General features: G+C 37.8%; 1 protein-coding gene across 2 annotated transcripts in view; it reads left to right on the top strand.

Annotated features, from left to right (window-relative positions):
- gsap (gamma-secretase activating protein) overlaps positions 1 to 20,637 on the top strand; it is an 83,610-nt gene that overhangs the window by 11,615 nt on the left and 51,358 nt on the right. For both annotated transcript variants that reach the window (XM_060842823.1, XM_060842824.1), the window contains exons 6-11: positions 2,264 to 2,352; positions 14,677 to 14,746; positions 15,093 to 15,142; positions 16,123 to 16,227; positions 17,424 to 17,483; positions 19,201 to 19,244. In XM_060842823.1, the coding sequence (XP_060698806.1) occupies positions 2,264 to 2,352; positions 14,677 to 14,746; positions 15,093 to 15,142; positions 16,123 to 16,227; positions 17,424 to 17,483; positions 19,201 to 19,244 (418 nt within the window). The remainder of the gene's footprint in view (positions 1 to 2,263; positions 2,353 to 14,676; positions 14,747 to 15,092; positions 15,143 to 16,122; positions 16,228 to 17,423; positions 17,484 to 19,200; positions 19,245 to 20,637) is intronic.

The raw sequence follows: 20,637 nt of genomic DNA, 5'->3' as shown, positions 1-20,637 counted from the left end.
ATATTAAAGGGCTGAGGATTTAACTAATTTCAATTCATTAAACTTAAATAGGTCCTTCAGAAGCCTTTGCATTTTCTCCAAAAAGTTACTGTTGTGACATTGCTTCTTAAGTCTGCTGGAATACAAAAATTGTGTCTTGCTCTGCAAAGCAGTCAAATCCAGTAGTTTTTCTGAGTTCTGGTATATTGGCCCTTCTCTCTGCTAACAGAAATGGGATCTACCAAAATGGAGGCTAGCCTGGGTTCTGTTTGCCATTTCTAACCATATTCGAGGTGGTCCTGATTTGGTGAAAATTGAGTGCAACTTTGAAGGATGTAATCTTTTATTTTTGAATATTTCCCTTCTGAGTTCAGAGTAGGAGACATTTAACTATTCCAGTTTCGGTGCAGTTTCGATCGATTTTATTTCCTAATCCATTTGAACCTTTTTAAAGATAATTCCCCTTGCTCAAATGATATGTGGTGGGAGAATGCTCCATCATTAATAGCCCAAAAATGGTGATATATTTGATTGTCTTGAAGGTATAGGTGCAGTAATGCCATTGTGCAGGCTGTATGTGGAAGAATAGTGAGAGATAATCATCGTTAACTGTGGTCCATTTTGCAAGATTTCAGCAGGAGGATGAATGAAATGGTTGTTTGGGATTTGCAAGCATTCAGGATCAGAGAAGGAAGTGGTTGATCGAGTTGATGGTTTAAATTAGGGGTATTCAGTGGCTTGAAATGGTGTCAAGGTGGATCACAATATCCCAACCATTTCATAGCCAGTAAAGGGGTACAATGTAGGAACACATCTGTTGGTCTGTGCAAGCAGTGTGATATGATAGAGAAATATGCATCTGCACAGTGAATGACATGAGACAGTGAGGTTGTTCATCTTAAGGCTTGCATTTTCTGTAGTTATCACTGGTAGATAACTGAATGGGATTAACAGTATCTTCATAGACTAGTTTCTTGCTTAGTTTGTCAAAGTTCTGAAAATATGAAGCAGATTGTTAGCTACCTTTTTTCTTCCCCTGTCCGGTTGTCCAAGCTAGCAACTGTTAGAAACTTGTTAGCACTGTCTGCAGAATTTCGAGAGTATTTACTATTCTGACCTGACATTACTTAGACTGTTCATTGATGTGAGTTTCGTTGGTATGTGGTACAGAATACTATTAGTCTGTCAGCTTTTTGCAATTTGCATTAACGATTCTTATTTGTACCAGTAAACTTTATTTAATATTGTTCAAGACCAATGGTTTTATAAATGATATCTAACTCTGATGTGGGCTCTTGGCATGAAAAATGAGTCATATTTATGTATACTTTCAGTAGAAATTCCACACTCTAGGGTACATGTCAAGGTTTACTTAGGTATCACAAGTAAGATCCCTCTGATTATAACGAGATTTTTTTTTCAAAGTTATTATCTATTTTACCATGGCCGTATTGGGTAAACTTGTCAATTAAGTAAATACACAGAAAGGAATTGTGGCATTTAGTGAACTTACTGTTTCTGAACTTATTTGCTGTTGTGAAACTTTCCATAAATAGGGATAAAAGTTGGAATCAAATGCTAGTATTGGTTTCAAAATTCTAATACATAGATAATGGAAAAATTTGAAGATTGGGGAAAGTTGCTCACATTGCTGTTCTTGTGTAATAAGGCATGGAAGTTTTTAGCTCGGATATGGTTTGTGGTGTTAGGACATCCAAGAAAATGTTTTGTGCATTGCTAAATTGAAAACCTGTCTTAAGTGTTCTTTTTGATGATGAGTCATTTGATTTTTAGGTGAATGATACTGTATTGATTCAATGCTAAATAAATATCTTTGTAGAAAACAAGTTACATGCCATTTATATCGAGTAACAGTAAAAGAAAAATTTGCTACTTTTTAAGGTTAAATTTGAGATTGACTATTGGATGGATACTACTTTTTTTGTGTTGCTGAAATTCACTCCCATCAAAATTCATAATATATCATTACCAGAAGCCCAATTGATCTCTCAGTGAATAAAGAAAGAAACCACAACAAATTATGGTAATTTAAAAAACCCAGAGTGGACTGTGAAGCCGGTACTCTGACTCATAAATGTTGATCTGCCATCTGTGAAGAACTAGGGTCAACTTTAGAAAATTTCGGATTTCCTGTCCAAAAATAGCGGGTCGACTCTTGCATGAGATCAACTATTGCTCGAGTATATAAATATGTTAAACTGGAGGACACACATTGAGGAAATGCTAATTACATTTGCATTACTTTCCTTGGCTTTTGTTGCAGTATCCAGGTGTTTGACGTTATTGCTTGAGATTCATCCAGTTAATAATACGAAAGTTTTAAAAGCTGTGGACTCTCACGTCAGAGTTCAGGTATTTATCACCGTTTCATTCATTTGAATTTTATTATGTTTAAGAAAAGTAGTGACTGCCTGTCAAATACTTAGAAGTTTGCTTGGCTTTTGGTTTTTGTTTGGACAATATTTCTTACTGTTTTTGAGTTTGGGTCATGAAAAATGGATTTGCACTGACAAATCTCAGGAATATTTTCAACCTGCTAACTTGGCCAAAAGTGAAATACCGAACTCAAACCTGTTAGTAGGTCAGTAGTCTTCGAGGATTAGTTACTGAGCAGCATTGGCGGAGGCCAATAAGCAAGTGGCTTTTCCCTGAAATTATTCATGGCTTTAGAACAAGGGGAAGAAAGTAATTTTCTGTAAAAATTGTGTCGAGTAGAACATAACAAAAGGTAAAATATCAACATTGAAAAGTAGTAATAAAATTTAGATTAACAAGAACTTTATAGTTAAGTGTCACAAAGCTTTTCTAACTTGGTTAGAATAATAGTAGTTCAAGTAGTAAACCCACATCTTTTGATACCTTTTGCATTTGAGTAATAAATACAAATATTTGTCCGTTTACTTCAATGAAATAACAGGTTTGCAGTGTCTTCTCTGGTCTCTGATTGGTTAGTGAGAGAGCATCTAAGGGAGTGGTGTAAAGTCTAGCATTTGTTAATATTGTTATTAATTCTGGTTTTAGACTCTAAAGTAAAGGTTTGAGGAAACTTAAGAGCAATCAGAAATAGAAATATCCCTTCACAGGCAGGGATAAAACAGAGAGTATGCCATGTCACAAGCCATGTTATTGTGGAATCAAGATTCATGTGACAGCTCTATAAATGATAAATTCGGGACAGCATGGTGGCTCCATGCTTAGCACTGCTGCCTCACAGCGTCAGGGACCTGGGTTCAATTCCGGCCTCTGGCGACTGTCTATGTGATGTTTGCACATTTTCCCCGTGTTTGCATGGGTTTCCTCTGGGTTCTTTGGCTTCCTCCCACAGTCCAAAAGATGTGTGGGTCAGGTGAATTGACCATGCTGAATTGCCCATAGCGTTTGGTGCATTAGTCAGGGGTCAATGTAGGGAAATGGATCTGAATTGGTTACTCTTGGGAGGATTGGTGTGGACTTGTCAGACCAAAGGGCCTGTTTCCAAATGGTAAGCAATCTAATCTAAATTGTAGGTTTATGTCTTGAGCATTTTAACATTGATGTTGAGTAAAGATAACTTGAAAAGGACAAGTATTGGCAGAGCTCACGAGGGATGGCTGATTGCTGAAGACAAAGCAGCACATTGTATGTTATGTTGTATTGGGCATTAGGGTTTGGAGTATGTTTTGAGACGTGTGTTGTACATTTCTTTCTTTCTGCCAGAATAGCAGTAAATGAACACTATCAGATGGGAAAGGATCATGACAGCCAAAGAAGATCTGGCAAAATACATTGCAAAAGAGGACCTTCTAGAGTGGCTAAAGAACTAATTCTACGTAATCTGGCCCTCTCAGCACTTAATTGGTTAAATGATAAAATTGGTCCAGGGCCAAAATTTTCTATGGCTTGGAAAATAGATCACATTTAATGTTGAGGCCAGTTGGAGAGTAAACTAACATATCATTGCATATCCCTTTCTATAGACTGCTTTTACTTAAAACAAAAAGAATTGTCAGGTCTCCAGTAAAAGTAACATACACGAAATCACAAAATTTAAAATGGGAACTGAGGCAAATGTCTGCAAGCCATGTACATGTTTAATCTCTTTTACTAGAAAGGTTTAGTTACAAAAGTGACATGATTTGTTGGTGCAACTTGTTGGACTTGGTTTGTTTGTAGAAAATCCGTTTCATGTGAAATTGCTGAAAAGAGATTAGGATTTCTTTTAAGTATGTCTTTAGTTCATAAATGTAAGTAATTATGTCATCCTAATCTGACTTTGAAGAGGTGTTCTGAGTTCTTTTAGTTTCCAGAGAGAGACTGCAGGCTGTCGTCCCTGTTCCCTATAGTAAGCAGTGTCATTTTAAATATTGCTTTTGTTGTATGGGTAAGGGGTTGCTTGCAGTCCACTCAGCGGGCTCAACAAGCATATCTTGCATTCTGTGGATGATCTTCCTGGAATGGTTAATTGTGGGAATATAATCAAAATATGTTTCATAAATATGACAAATACACAGCTGGAAAAAATTAGCAGGTCTTGGCAGCATCTGTGAAGAGAGAAACTGAGTTAACATTCTGAGTACATTTTGACTTTTTCAGAGTCTTCAGTTCACATGTTTTAAATATGCATTTCAGACCACAGTCCTTCATTTGGTTACCATGCAGAGGAAAATAAATAAAGTTGTTAGTTTACTTTAAGCAACTGTGCACAGGGCCAGCTGAATGTGGTAAATATGTTTCAGTTTCTCAATGTGTATCATTTTTGGCCCTTATCAGTTTTATTGGATCTTTACCTCGATGGAAAACATGGCATCAAAGATAGAACTGTTCTGCCCATTTGTTAGAAACTGTCATGCAGTCACAAGAAAATGATAATGGTTTTGAACCTGACCAGATCTTGCTTAAATGACGGTTGAATATATAATGTTGACTTAGATGAAGTTTCACTACTTGTTATTGGAAGGAAAGATTATTGAAAGTTTATTAAAGGATTAGCTTGGCTTATGCCAAGTTCAGAATCCACTTTGTGGTTAGTTTGTCTGCCAGCTGCTTTGGTCAACATTGGAACCTGTTTTTTTTTCTCTCTCTTTAATTGGTAATTTTCATGCTGCTGTGCTTTTCACTTCATTTTTATGGGTTTATAGTCTCTGTTTTAGTAGAGGAAAAGAATAATAGGAGTGGTGCACATATAACTGGAGTCAGTTTTGAGGAGGAGAAATGTGTGTACAGTATAAAATGAGAAAAACAAACCTGATGCCTGTTGAGCTTAAATATATTGTTCCAGGAAACTGTCCCAAATACATTCTATCAATTCCTCCTCATGGTTTCCTCTGCTAATTTGACTATGCCAAATGGGTTTTCAGTAGCTTAATTTTACTGTGTTAACAGTACAGAGACAGAAAGGGCGATTGTAGTTTGGTTGTCTGTCTCTGTTATAATGCTTTTTTTCAAAAGCTGCTGTGAATGCTGCCATATCCTCCTACTTTTCAAGTGTACATTTCCCCTCTCCCAAACCTTACATCCCTCCAAATTAGTTTAAAGCACTGTCTCTACAGGCCTGGTTAATTAGTTCGCCAGGACAATGGTCCAAGGATTGTTCAAGTGAAGCCTGTCACTCCAGAACAGATTCCTTCTACCCCAATAACGGGCTTTTGTGGTGCAGTAGTGATGTCCCTGCTTGAGCCAGGTATCCCAAGTTGGAGTCTCTTTTGCTACAAAGATGTATGATAACATTCTTGAACAGGTTGATTAGAAAATATCTACCATGGTACTGGTGCCAATGCCCAATTAACCTTTTATAGGCGTCTCCAAGTTTGGTATTTCTCGGTGAATATGTCCTGTCTTAGCATCTGGATCTCATTATAGTTACAGTTATGATTTATATTTTTATCATACGTGCCAACTTTTTCAGTGCAATGCTGGCATTAATCACAGAAGATGTATTGTTCCTCCCAACAGGTTCTGACAAGCCAAGATGATATCACTTCCATTCAAAGAACAGATTGCTATCTGGATCACGAAAGCCAGGCAAATTAAACAGCATAGGGATTCCAAAATTAACATTGCAAAAACAATAGTCAATCATTTGTCTAAAAGATATAAGACAAAGTAGCTTATTCTGTGCTACTGAGTTAAACGTGATTAGTTTATTATCTGTTTTATTGAAGGCATGATTTTGTTGTTTAGTTTTGAGTTATGATAGCTTGTCACCAGGGGTCCACATTGCTTTTGGCAAACTGTACTTGTTTTAGCATTCTTCTATTTCTATCTGAATATGGTTGAGTAAAGAAGAATGTTCTTTGAACTCTGGTATGGCTTCTACATGCAAAATACCACTATAGTCACCTTTACCCCTCTTCTCCATGTTGCCTATTGAGATGGAGCCATTAGGATTTAAAATGTGATTGTACCTTGCGTTACCAATATATATAATCAGGGTCTTCTGGTGAGGTCTGCTTGCAAGGAATTTTGGCAGGTTGAGGTAGATATAAAGATGAGTAGAGACAACTCAGCCCAAAACTCTTTCTGTATAAAAAGTAGTGTAATTCCAATGTAGGGGCCCGGAATGTTTTTCATTCGATAAGAGTGCTACTTGCAGATCAGGGTCTGTTGTCCATCCTGAATCGCCCTCAAAGATGTTTTGGAACAGCTGGTATTCTGCTATTGGTACACTCTTGGTGAGGTTAAGGAGGAAGTTCCAAGATTTTGACTTGAAGGAATGGCAGTAATTTGTTTTCTGGTGTAAGTCAGATGTACAAGGGTCAAGCGTTCTACATGGTGTGTTCAACAAGTCTGGTATGCAGGTGAAGAGTTGGCATGCTTTCTGCTTTTATGTGCAAGTTTGCTTCTCAACATCAGCCTACATTGCTGTCTGACAGCAATGCAATAAAGAGGCAAATATGTTAATCTCTGGCTGTTTAGTCAGTACCTCTCCATTGACAAGTTCTCAGCTGTGACTCCTCATGGTAACACTGAGACCCCAGAACACAGATTTAACAGAATGTTAACAGGTTTTGCCTCCAGGTATGTCATGCAAATTCCCAAGTGGACACACTGGCGCTTATTAAGTACATTCTCAGCTCTGAACAAATATTTTCACTGCAATACAGACATCTTGAGATAAGGCTGAGGGAATAAATCTTGGGGAGACGATGTCTCAGTGGTATTATCACTGAACTGTTAATCCAGAGACCCAGCTAATGTTTGAATCCCACCATGGCAAAAGGTGAAATTTGAATTCAATAAATATCTGTAATTAAGAATCTAATGACTACTATAAATCCATTGCCAATTGTCAGAAAAACCCATCTGGTTCACTAATGCCCTTTAGGAAAGGGAGTTGCTATCCTTACCTGGTCGGGCCTCCATGTGACTCCAGACCACAGCAATGTGGTTGACTCTCCACTGCCCTCTGGGCAATTAGGGATGGGCAATAAATGCTGCCTAGCCAGCGACACCTTCATCCTGTTAAAGAATAATGAAAAGATTTTGGATGGAGCCCAGAGGTATACTGACGTTCAAACATGTCGTCATTCTGACAGCACCTCTAGCCAAGCCTGTATTAAATGTGGTGCTTTGTATTCCTTTTGGCCTCCAGTCAAGGGGAGAACCTGGTGGTTGAGCAGCTCTGGAATTTTCATCAATTTTGCTCAGTGCTCTGGAGGGGACACTTTACTCTTAGTACAGAGCAACATGAGGGACAGCGGTTATGAATAATGAACTCAACTTAATGGCATGGAGAGTGGGTGCTATGTGTTGTCTCCGATGTTGAATAAACTGTTGTATCCCATGTGGGCATCCATCTAAAGTCTAGCACTCCATGATTAGTTAATTGCTAACCCTCCAAATGGACACTGGGGTGTTCAAGAGTTTCTCCTCCTGGTGGGGTTAGGGAGGGAAATGAAGGATCCAGAAACAGAAGCATTCAGACCCTTATTGACGTCCTCTCACCCTCCTGTATGCCCAGAAGTAAAACCTGGTCCTGTGTTGCAGAAGGAAATTGCTGAGGACCCTGTGCTTAAAATATCCATTCACCCCACTTGCCAATCCAGCACCTGTTCTAATTGAGGATTCGATGATATTTTTAGTGGCACTGATGATTCTGACCTATAGAGGCTGACAATTTGGAAGGTTATCAGAAGAAGCTAGTAGAAACAAAAAATACTCCGCCGAGTAAGAAGAGGGAGCAGAGAAAGCAGAGACCAGCAAAACATAAACCTTCCCAGCTCACTGTTTTCTCCTGCAAACAATGTGGCAGGGGCTGTGACCAGAGAGGGAAGCCTGAGCTGCACAGGTGATGCTAACACACAGCCACCATGGTGCAAACCATCACCTCTTTTTTAATTATTGTTTTTTCTTTTTCAATTTTTTATTAACCCCCACACTACCGCCTAACTGCGGTAGTGCTTGTTTTTTCCCCAGCACCCCATGGTGTGTGTGCCGGTGAGTCGCAGTGAGAGACACAAAGTGCACAAATCTTTATTTAATTTCCACCACGAGGAAGAAAGGAAATACCCGAGTGGCCTGTGACAAGCAGTGCCCTTCACATCAAAGAGCAATGTTGTGTGATCAAAACAGTGAAGGGAAGGGCAGGGACTAAATCAAAATAGAGTTGGAGGGGGGAATGATGCACTCCACTCCCTGCGGTGCCCACCTCTCCCTGAACAACTCCAGGGTGTTGGTGGACACCGTGTGCTCCTTCTCCAAGGACACCCGGGCTCTAACGTAACCACAGAAGAGGGGCAGGCAGTCCGCCCTAACGACCCCCTCCACGGCCCACTGCCTGACTGTCACCTTTTATAGTAACGTGCTTGTTGCCAACTATGTTAAATTGAACTAAGACTGATGACTCTCAAAAGATGTTCCTGCCTTAAAGGAATAATAGGATAATAAGGACAAAAGCTGCTGATGTTTGTAGCAGAATTGCACCTTATTTAAACTTGTTTTCCTCCTTATTTAAATAAAGGAGGCATGATTGATTTTGTTAATAAAGCCAGTGTATTCAACCACTTCCTTTAAAAAAAATCCAAATATGTCTGAAACAATATTTTACATAGTAGGGAACTATATCATGCTTGATTTATCTTTGTCTTGAGGCACACAAAGCTTGCAGTTATCAGACCTGGTTATCCATGAGTGACATTGGGCTGCTCATTTGTCATAAATGTTGAATGGCTGGTGGAGGGAAAATAACGTGGTCATGTGGGTCCTTTTTTTTAAATGTCAAATAACTCAGTGGTTGTGTATGAGATGTGTGTGCAGGGGAGCACTCTGCACATGCATTGAAACTCGTGTTTTTTTTTCTATCTGAGGAAGCTGGCATATTTTCTGGGAAGATTGTGTCCCTGTGGCCTCTGGAATTGCTCTGGTGAAGGGACATCTTGTATGCTCCATTTGTAGACAGTTTTCCAAAGTTGTCGGCCCATGCCTCCCAGAGTTGAGTGAATTTTGGCACGAAATGCTCTGCACTTTATATGCAAGGCTGTTTGTATGGGTCATTGCTACAATAATCAGGTTAGCAGACAGTGATATACTTTAATGAGTGCTCCCGTTGACAGCACCAAGAATTATTCCAGAAACTGGCAGATTAGCTGAGGTTGTACTTTTCCACTGAGTTCGTATGAATAGGGTTAGAATAATTGCTTTAGTGATTTTTCTGCCCTCTTTTCTTGGTGCTGCCTGTAGCAGGGTCTTTATGTTGTTGACAAATTTGAAGGTCAGTGGGTTCAAGTGCTACAAATGGATCTTTTGGGCATAGAGAGGGAAAAACACAAGTCCCTCTTTGGTCTGCTTTTTTTTTTAAAATGCAGAATGTGAAAACTACTTCATTTTTCCAATATACTTTCTTTTTACCCATGAAAGCACTGAGTCAGATTGTACTATATTTCCCTTAGTACCAACAGTCTTTGATGCTTTTTCCAAGTGGGTTGACTTTTTCCCTGAATAAATTTAATCTATTCCTTATTCGTTCAATTTCTCTTTTGTTTTTAACCTATCCTCTCACTAGTTCAGGGTCACCTGAGGCCATCTATTGTGTCCCAAAATGTAGGCCTGACTGAGACGAGCAATCTCTGAGCAGCTGGGAACAAAACCGTATGATCTCAGTGACTTCATTCTTCAGTGGATAATGTATTAACTGAGTATGTTATGTTATTCAGGTGGATATCCTCAATAGGTATGGGTTACTACCGGATTAAACTACAGTACCTCGGGCATATACCTGAGGCCGTTACCTGTCAAGTTTACCAGTGGTCCCTATTGACTGTATGGTCCTGATAGCTACAAACTCGGCTGGGTTTATCGCAGGTCTCTAGGTCCCTTCAGTTTATCCTTTCACCTAGGAGTGAGAGGGATTCACTTTAAGTCAATCCTAATGCCTTCTCAGCTAAGTTCTAGACTTAACATACCAACACAAAGGTAAACATATCTTATCAAATAAAGGTTCGGCGAATACGAAGTGTGTGGTGTAAAATATAATAGAAATTTATCAATATAATAAGTTGAATACTCACAATCAGATGTTTTCAGTTAATCACAATCGTTACAGCCTTTTTGAATGTTCTTAAAAGATACCTAGGATAAAAGCAGAGCTTAATACCTGAGTGTCCCAAATGGGATCTTCTTAGACTAGCGTGTTTCAGCTAGTCTGTTCAGATTGTATCTTCTTCAGGCTAGAATGCAGTGCCTCAACCGAGAATCTTTTAGGCAGGCGTATTTCAGCAAGCTCTTAGCCATCCGTATGTTTCATCCGATCGGTCTGTATTTTGCACAAATGTGTCTTTTCTGCAAGCCTGGTGGTTCAGAGGATCTGCAGTTAAGCCGAGATGGATGGGTGACTCATTGTCTGTGTTTCAAGACAAGAGTGAGTTCTGTCTGTTTAGCTCTGCTTTTTATCCCTTACAGTCTAAGTTAAGCAATTACATCATTTGTTTAAAGAACTGGAATCTCAAACTGTGCCTCGGTCAGCATTGTTTAAAGGTCGCGTTAAACACTTAATTAGCTGAGAAAACAATAAGTAGCTGATAAGTAGCTGGTAAAGAGCAGCTGCCACGTAGTCATAGTTATACTCAATTGTTGCTAGGCTAAAATACAATAAAGAGTTAATAGTATCATTGTTGCTACAATCTAATATAATCAGGTAAAATTCCACAGAAGAATCGAGTCTTTTCATGAAGAAGTAGACGAATCCCATGACACTTAACGAGTTAATAGCATCATTGCTGTTAAGCTTAATCTTATACAATATAATATAATCAGGTAAAATTCCACAGAAGAATCGAGTCTTTTCATGAAGAAATAATGGATCCCGTGACAAGTAGAAGCAGAAATCATTGACTGTGGTGCACTCTGTGATGTAGCTGACATGATTCGCTAGCTGGCAATATGTGCAAGCTGAGAGGAGTGAGGGTAGCAGTGCTAAATGGGTGACAGGTAAAGTTCTGATTGTTGGGTAGTAATGTTTTTTGAGGATACTGTTGGTTTTTGTGGTGCATTGAGCAGTGTTTGAAGCTAGTAATGTAATTGATGGAATATGGCTTTACCTCGATCTTGATCACTTATGTGAGGTCACTGAAAGTCTTATGACAGTACGTCCAGGTCATTAGGATGCTCGATGATATCTGCTCCCAATTCAGAGATTTTCTGGTGGCATCTTGGCCACTGGTATTCTCCCTTTGACCAAAGCCTCCAGTGAAGCATTGAAAAATCTTAGAGCTCAGTCTGTTCCAATGTGTGTCATTGTTTTGCCTTTGTTTTTCCAGGTCAGGAACATAAGAGCAGGAGTTGGCAATTCAATGAAATTGTAGCTGATCTTTTGATTTTAACTCTGTTTTCATGCATTATCTCTTGTCTCTTGATGTTTTTAATATATGCATGGTGGTTATCGACTTTCATGGCTTTGTTACATGAGTGCAAAACTGTTACCTTTAATTATGTCCAAAAAAGTGCTTTGGTAGTTTTAAAAGTTTTGGTCCCTTTTTGACCCTATGTTTATTGAGCTAATAGGATAGACTTTCAAACTCTGGTCCCCTGGGTTATACATAGACAAGGACCCACAGCAATTGTATAATTTCTTTTACACTTATAATGAAACAGATTGTGGTTTGTCTAGCACTTTAAGCTCTCAGATGTAATTATACTTTTCCTTAGGAAGTAAATGTATGTCCCAGGTATTCCCATGACCAGAGTGGCAGTATAATCGGAGTTCCATGGGACTCTGGAATGCTTGACAGAGCTGGCTCTGTGAGAATTGCCTGGAAAGTTTTTAATTACTTTGCAATGGGCAATTTCCCAGCATCTGAAATCATGTGGAAAGGTCCTTTTACAGTCTGAGGCATCTGATTTAAAGCTTATGTAAATTGGAACTTGATTGTCCAATAAGGGTTGGAGGATTAAGAACCTACTCTAACTGCTGGGTAACTGTTAAAACTGAAGTCGCCATTCTTAACTGTTGTCCCACTGTACCTGATATATGTTCAACAGCTCAAAAAGATAATCAATGGATGATCCAAATGCATTCACCAGATTCCTGAGTGAAAACTTTCTTTAAGGTCACTCCAAGTCAAACTAGTGCTCTGGGAGGATGTAACTCTCAAACGCCAAGTGATTATTCCACAGAGCCTGCGTTGAGATATCCTTAATAATATACATACAGGGTAACATGAGCACAGGGAAACAAAATGCAAGATTAGCATATGAGGCATCAATAAGGCCATTGATCAACTGAAAGTTATTGTGCAAAACATTAAGTTCCATCAACCACAACAAAAGAGAGAATCTTTTATTCCACATGAGATTCCTTTTGAGCAATGGTGCAAATTCATAACTGATATGTTCCATGTCCAAGGTGATAACTACATGCTGGTGTCTGGCTATTTCCCACCTTTTATTATGAGACCAATCAAAGATACCACAAGTGCAACAGTTGTTGATTCATTGACTGCCATACTTTGTATATTGATAGTCCTCAACTAAGTGTGTCCAAAAATGGCCTATAGTACATTGGTATACCCTTCCAGATATCTGGGAAGTGGGATGGGTATCACATGATCTCCTGTCTGCATTATCGTCCATAATGGTCTTGCAGAACACACTGTTGTGTGAAGTCCATGATCAGAGATCTTAGCAACTTGTTTCTCATTTATAGATTAACAAATTAAATCTCCATGCTCCTCCTCAAGGCAATGGTTTTCCTTCACCAGCAGCACTCTTGTGTTAAAGGCAGATCCCGACAGTTCTCCAGTTGCACAATCTTACCACCTCCCTACCTGTACACAATGCATTGCCAGAAAGAAGAGAGAAACTGTTTTAACAGCATTCATCAAAGAGCATGTAAGCAGTTTTCCCAAGTTGAACAAGGCATCAGAGTTTGAGATCTTTGAACAAATATTTGGGTCCATGGGAAGATGTGATCATGTTGTTTAGAGCCCAGATCATATAACATTGTCACAAATATTGGTCAAATTCAAGGATAAATCAATGATACATTTTGACTTTTACAACTGACCATCTATTATCAGATGATTTATCTGAAACTGAAAGTATTCTGCATGACAATGGCCAGGTATTGTTAATGGATGATGCTCATCATCCACAATGACAGACAGCACACTGCAGAGTGAAGCTTTGTGGCTGAGTTGTGATAATTGTATAAAGACTGTAAGGACTGGAATTGTGTAAGTTGCATTGTACATCTGTTCAATCATTCCTCAACAAATAAAGGGAATGTGACAGTGTGCATCTCTGCGTATATTTATCAGAACAGGTTTTCTGCCCTTTAAATGAAAGAAAGGGGATGTTAGATTACTTCACAGATCTCCAATGCCTTTTGAGATAGTGGATGGCAGAACAATACTTAACACCCTAATATCTTTCTTACTGTAGATTCCAAGAGTTGATAGTTTGTCAGTTTGCAAGCAGCCAGCTAGCTAGTCAGCCAATCATAGAAGTTACCATCTAAGTAAGGATAGACTGTGTGTGTGTGTGTGAGAGTGATGTTACATTAGGGCACATAATTAGATGTTAATAAACTTCCAGATATCCAGCACAATATAAACCCATATCTTTGTGATATGTTACATGGGCTGACAAAAATAGAAAACCACAAAGCACATTATGCCAGCTGTAACCACTTGGACAGTGATTGATGACATCATCCACCTGAAGTTGTAACTCTTTCACCTAATTTACTTATTCATCTTTTCAGAACAGCTGTCAAAGTGTCTGTGAAATCTGTAACAGAGAATACAGCACTCTGTGCTGTAAAAGAGGCATTTATTATTTACTCTGGTAGGTTGAAGCATTACTGGACCAGTTTGTAACAGAATATCTCTGTCTAGGAACCTTTATTGAGGAAGTTGTGAAAATGTAAATGGATAACTTTTAATCTAAGTAGAATTGGAAATGGGGGTTCTGATGCAAATTGCAATATCTAGAGTACTGTTTTTAAATTTTGGCTTCTCAAAATATTTTGTAAAATTACACTAAATAATCCAGTAGGACTTGCTTAGGCTAAAGTGAAGAATTAAGGGGCTTTCTATTTCTGTTTAAATACTGTTTAGTATGTCATTTGGAAAGCTGCACATTTGGATGTTTGTCTCTGTTACTGCAAATATTTTGTATAACTAAATATGCTTACCTTTTACAAAATTAATTCCAGATGTTTCAGAATATTTGTCTATTTTTTAACCAAGTTTACTTTTGCAGTTTGTCTATCCCACTTCAGATGCAAAGCTATATCCTGAAAACCACCTGCTGGTAATTTCTGAGGATGGATGTAAGTGGTTCATTCAAACTGATTTTGTTTTGGAAGGGAAAATGCAAGCAAGTACTGCTTGACCATTTTTTTTAAAAAAAGTGACATTTATACATCATGTAACATTGTACCTTTGTAATTTTACAAAATGTACTTATCCTCTCCCTTATAGTTAAGAGAGATGGTGAGTCTCTTATGTAGCATCTGTAACTACAGTGACTTCATTCATTTATCTGGCAGGTATAATATTTTGTTATGACATAACAGTTTCATGACTGCATCCAAGCACCAGAATGTTGTCTTTTTAACCAGAATTATGTATACCCAACAAAATCTGAACATCCTATCACTTTTCTTTCTTGTTCAGGCATTGAGCATATTCTCATACGAGTGACTATTGAAGAAGGTTACAGAGTGGTAAGCTGTGAAATCTGTGGTATAAGGTGGAAGGTTATTGTACATTAGACATTGCAATATGCTTTAAAGAAAGAAAGATGAACAAAGCTAGTCAGATTTGGTTGTCAATTCTGGTAATTATTTTCTTTGAAAACACTGATTTAGAGTTGAATCTGCAACAATTTCACTGTATTTTACAATTCCGAACACGAGAATTGTATGGAAAGGGTAGAAATGTCCCATGAAATGAATTGAATTCCTAGAGATAATTTGGATTTAGAAATTGTTCTGAAGACTTTTGTCAAGGCAAGCTGATCACTAACAAGTAGTTTTAGTAAAATGTAACTTTGCATGCTTTAAGTTTATTACGCATGATGAGATCCATTTCCTATGTATCCAGTTGTACCAGGGACAGTAGTCTTTTCTGTGAAATGTAACATTCAGTGCACGCTCAGTTCAATAGTTGCTCAGTGGCAACTTAGTTTTGCACGGTAGCAGGAACGGGACTTGTTGCAAGTTTTTCAATAGGTTATTCAGGGTCACCAGAAGATTTCAAAAGCTTAGAGACAGCAGCTGAAGGTCTAAGTATGTAAAGGGGCAAGAAAAGCAATCTCCATATAGTTGGTTCCGCTATAATGCACATTTCTTCAACACAAATTGGCTATAACCTGATTGAAGAATTTAGTTCATGATTTGTAGAACATTGAACTTTCCAAGACTATTGCGGTCCCATTGGATTAAATGGTGCTACTAATCCTGGATGTCAGCTTTTAAAAATGGAAGTTATTGGTTAACAAATGTGAGATTGTTGTAATCCTGTTAACTGCCTCTCTTGCCCCAACTAGTGATAATTTGTGAACAAAAAAAAATTCCCAAGGGACTAAAACTCAAACATAGGAATCATTTTGACGTAGTTAATTGATAATTGAACATCAATTAAATTTTGGTTATAATTGTATCTTGTTTTCTAGCTAAATGCACTTGTGTTAAATTTGTTTTAGACTATTCAGAATCCAGATCGACTTCACAAAGACATTGTGGCTGAAGATATTTTGTGGGCACAGTGGGATACACAAGGTCAGAGGTTGTTCTATATCGTTGAAAAGGTAAAATGTCATTTGTTGCAATGTCATATTTTGAAGGACACAATATAACATAATTGTAGCAATTTTTGGTTTCAGTCCCACAAGAAACTGAGGGATGTTAATAGATAACACTGTCAAAACAAGTGTTTTGAGAGAATTAATTACTGGGACACCATAAAGAACTTTATTTTGTAAAGTGCCATGAAATCCTTCTACAGCCACATGTGAGGGCTTACTAGGTGTTGGTCTACTGGCCATTCAAATAAACAAAACAGCAACTGTGTGAATGCTATCACTGAACCAAAACTGACAAAAGATTTCAGTTGTAATAGCATCTTGTCAGTTTTTTACCAGTGCATTTATTCATGAAAGTGAGCAGTCATTGAAAATTGACAGGTTCATGTACATCTTCCAGTATGAGTCACTGGATAACATCGAGGGGGATATCATCTGTTAAAGTTTTTACTTTCCTCGCGTGGGTTCATTGAAGGTAATTTGGCACCGACCTTGCTTTTGCATGCTATGATATCAATCAGCCATGAGACTCTGTGCCAGTTACAAAATGTGACCAACCCAATGATGTGGGTTTGTAGTGTCTGCTTGTGTTTGATGTATAACTGAAGGGGAGTGAAGCAATATTGTACAAATAAGGCATTAACAAAACTAGTTTCAAACAAGTTTTACTTGAGAAGCTTAAATGTACTGCATGACTACTTCATAGCAGAGAAAAACGCTAAAATACTGCAGATGCTGGAAATTTGATATAAACACCAGAGAATGCTAGAGAAACTCAGCAGGTCTGGCAGCATCTGTGATAAATGCAGTTAATGCTTTGAATCTCGTATGAAGTCCTGAAGACTTGGTATTAACTCTCTCTTTCTGCAGATGCTGCTAGGCCAGCTGAGTGTTTCTTGTGTTTTCTATTTTTATTTTCACTTTATGACAGAAGTGGAATTGTAGAGAACTGGATAATTTTATAATTGAATGACTTCATCACATCTACTAACTGGATAAATCATACAATGCAATGAATTGCATTTTGTATTCCTGTTGAAGAACTGAAGACAGTTGATTTCCATTAACTACGACAGTAAATTGACCTTTTGCTGAGCTTGACAACTATTTTTAATGTATATTGTATAATATTTACTGTCATGCCAAGTTTCTGTTTTCACCATCTAAGACTCTCATGATGATGAATTGTTTCTTTTAAATAGGAAAACAATGCACTTCTGACGTGCATCCAGTTTTACCCAGACAGAAACTATGAAAAGTTGGTAAGTTGTTGTATTTTACATCTTCTAGCTATACTAATTTATTCCTTAGTTTGTATTACTTTTGATTGTGTGTGTTTCAATTGATATACATATGAAAGATGAGCACTTCAAAAAACATTTCTAACAGCAAAACAAGATGTGCACGTGGAAATCGTATACCGTGTAAATTTGGATTTCCTGACTTTTCTCTGGACACAGCTCATACTCATATGCAACACATTACAGGAATATCCCATTTGCATTGTCCTTAATGCTTTGCATATACAAAATTTTAAAATTTAAACAAGGTTGTTGAGTTACCTGGACTGGATATTTACTGTAAAATATGTACAAACCAGAATTTAATAGCTATATAGTAGCAATGATACAGTCAGCATTTTCTCCATTCACTGATTTTAAACAGCCGGCTATGAACTTGGAAATTAGACCTAGGAATTGATCATTCAGCCCCCTCAAACCTGGTATGCCAGTCAATAAGATCGTGGCTGATTTGATTGTGACCTCAACTGCACATTCCTGCTGACACCTGATAACAATTGACTTCCTTGTTGACCAAAAATCCAGCTACCTCCATCTTTTTAAAAAATCTTGAGTGAGTCTATAATGATATAATTTTGTTTTATTTTTGTGGATGAAATAAAGTTAGTTCAACTTTAAGATAGGTCACCAGACTAAACAAACAGAAAGTAAAAACATTTTAAAGGACCAATTTAAGATTGGTGTCAGGAGTGCCTGAATAAGGCCTTCCAGATGGGTATCTATGTATTATAGATAGTTAGGTAACATTGTGAAGGATGTTCTCTTTGTTCCTGTGATGACCTCCATTTATCATGTGACTGAGCCATGGCAACAGATCTGCAGGTGATATTCATTATGTAGGATGAAATTCTAGTTTTTGAATGAATTGTACTCAATGAAAAATCCAAATGATTTGGGGCAAACAGCAGCCAGTGTTTCTAGTCTGGAAACCATACTGTCTTGATTACTCAAGCATGGGCTAGTTCATAACCCATACCTGTCTGTTCAGGCCCCTCACAGTGGACAGGTCAATAATTTCTGATTATCACTTTTCTACCTGATTAGAAATATTTCAGAAGTAGACGTGGTGTAGAAAGAAAGGGGAAAAAAAGCAGAGGCAAGGGAAGTTATCTGGTGCTTACTTTCAGAAACTGATTTTTAAGGAAGTTACATCAATTTTGAATTTCCTCTTTTAGTTCTTTGAATAGTCTGTGACTGAACAGCATAAAACAATGTGCCTGAGCTCCTATTTTAGGAGATTAATTTATGTTGCCCTCATTGAGAATGAACATAGAACAGTACAGCACAGAACAAGCCCTTCAGCCCACGATGTTGTGCCGACCACTGATCCTCATCTATGCACCCTCAAATTTCTGTGACCATATGCATGTCCAGTAGTCTCTTAAATGTCCCCAATGACCTCGCTTCCACAACTGCTGCTGGCAACGCATTCCATGCTCTCACAACTCTGTGTAAAGAACCCGCCTCTGACATCCCCTCTATACTTTCCTCCAACCAGCTTAAAACTAAGACCCCTTGTGTTAGTCATTTCTGCCCTGGGAAATAGTCTCTGGCTAAATGAACAAATTATGCAAATTCTTACCACTTTGTTTGTAATTATTGTGTACTGCCTCTCTGGTTAGTGGTGAATAGTCTTAGAAATTGGTTATAATGCCACATTTCTTTGTTCTATTAACAGCTTTCATTTCCTCTTGGATTCTCTTTAACAGTTACAAAATTACGGTAAGCTACAATTGGTTCACACCTAATCAGCCTGTAATTTTTTTATTGGTTAAAAAGATCCGAACAATGCTGAGAATACAAATATGTTCTTGGGTAGAATGGATTTACTTAATGATGTATAATTTTAGAAATAACTTTACAGTGTATTAACCATTAGGTTTTTAAAAGAAATTAGTTGCTAATGTTCCATTTTGTCATATTATAGTTTTTTAGTTATTACTCATCTGTATAACTGCCACAAGAGGTTCCTTTTTAATGGGTCTCTTTCACTTCCCTTTATTTTGATATCTTGTAATATATTTGGACAGAGACACATCAGCTAGTGTAGGCAAACTGTCTCACAACTCAAGTGATTAATGCTTCTAAGCCCGTTACAATGGTATGACTCATATGGAATTGCCCAATGTTACCTTTTTGGAAGACTTCTTAATTGAGGAAGACCTCGATCGTGAACTTGCTATTCTTTTTGCGGCATGTTCAAATTCTGATCCTAATGGACAGGTTTCACCTATGCACACGGTCTTGGAAAGCCTCTATTTTGAAAGCTGATTATGCTATTTGAATGCAGTTTGCCCACCTATGCCACAACACCAGTTTGTTGAAATGTTAGGCTCCAGTGAACTATGTCTATGTAGAGAACTAATCAGGGATGCATCGTGTTCTATGAGAATGAAATAGCTCTGTTTCTGCCTGTCGTCAGCATCTGTTGTTTGCAGCGCATGTGGTATCGTGTCTTATAAAAATGTCTACAGAGCAGATTTTCTTTAACTGCTGTTATACATGATGTTCATTTTATTCGAACTAATTTATATTAAACCTTTTTGAATCCCAGTAGTCCTGCATGCTTTTCTTAACTTAAAACAACTGCTTTGCTAGATGTATTTTGAGAGAAAATGAGATCTTCATAGTCATAAATTCACATTTATTTTCTTTAGTATGCTTAAAGTTGAAGGTGAAAATGATGGTGTGAAAATTTATTGCTTATTCTGTCAAATTTTCTTCATTTCTAAAGGTGCAAATTTATGTTTTATATTGTTAGTTTCCTTTTTAAGATTTACTCACTCATTCTCAGGATTATGCATTGCCATTAAGGTCAGCATCATTTGCTTTTTATCTTTCTATACCCTTGAGAAGAAGGTGAAAAGCTTTGTTCTTGAACCACTGCTGCCATAGTGCAGTTAATTGGGGAATTCCAGGATGTTGACTCAATGATAATGAAGGAATGTGATTTATAGATTCAAATTCAGGATGTTGGAGGGGAATTTGCAGTTGGTTTTGTTTCCATGTACCTCCTGTCACTTTTTTAAAAAATTCATTCACATGATTGCATCACTGGCTAGATCAGGATTTATTGCCCAGAGGGCAGTTAAAAGTCACTCATCACTCTGGGGCT

The sequence above is a fragment of the Hemiscyllium ocellatum genome, chromosome 23 (genome assembly GCF_020745735.1).
Source record: "Hemiscyllium ocellatum isolate sHemOce1 chromosome 23, sHemOce1.pat.X.cur, whole genome shotgun sequence".
NCBI classification, from domain to species: Eukaryota; Metazoa; Chordata; class Chondrichthyes; order Orectolobiformes; family Hemiscylliidae; genus Hemiscyllium; species Hemiscyllium ocellatum.
The sequence above is the reverse complement of the archived record's forward strand: the minus strand, read 5'-3'. Positions and strand labels throughout refer to the sequence as shown.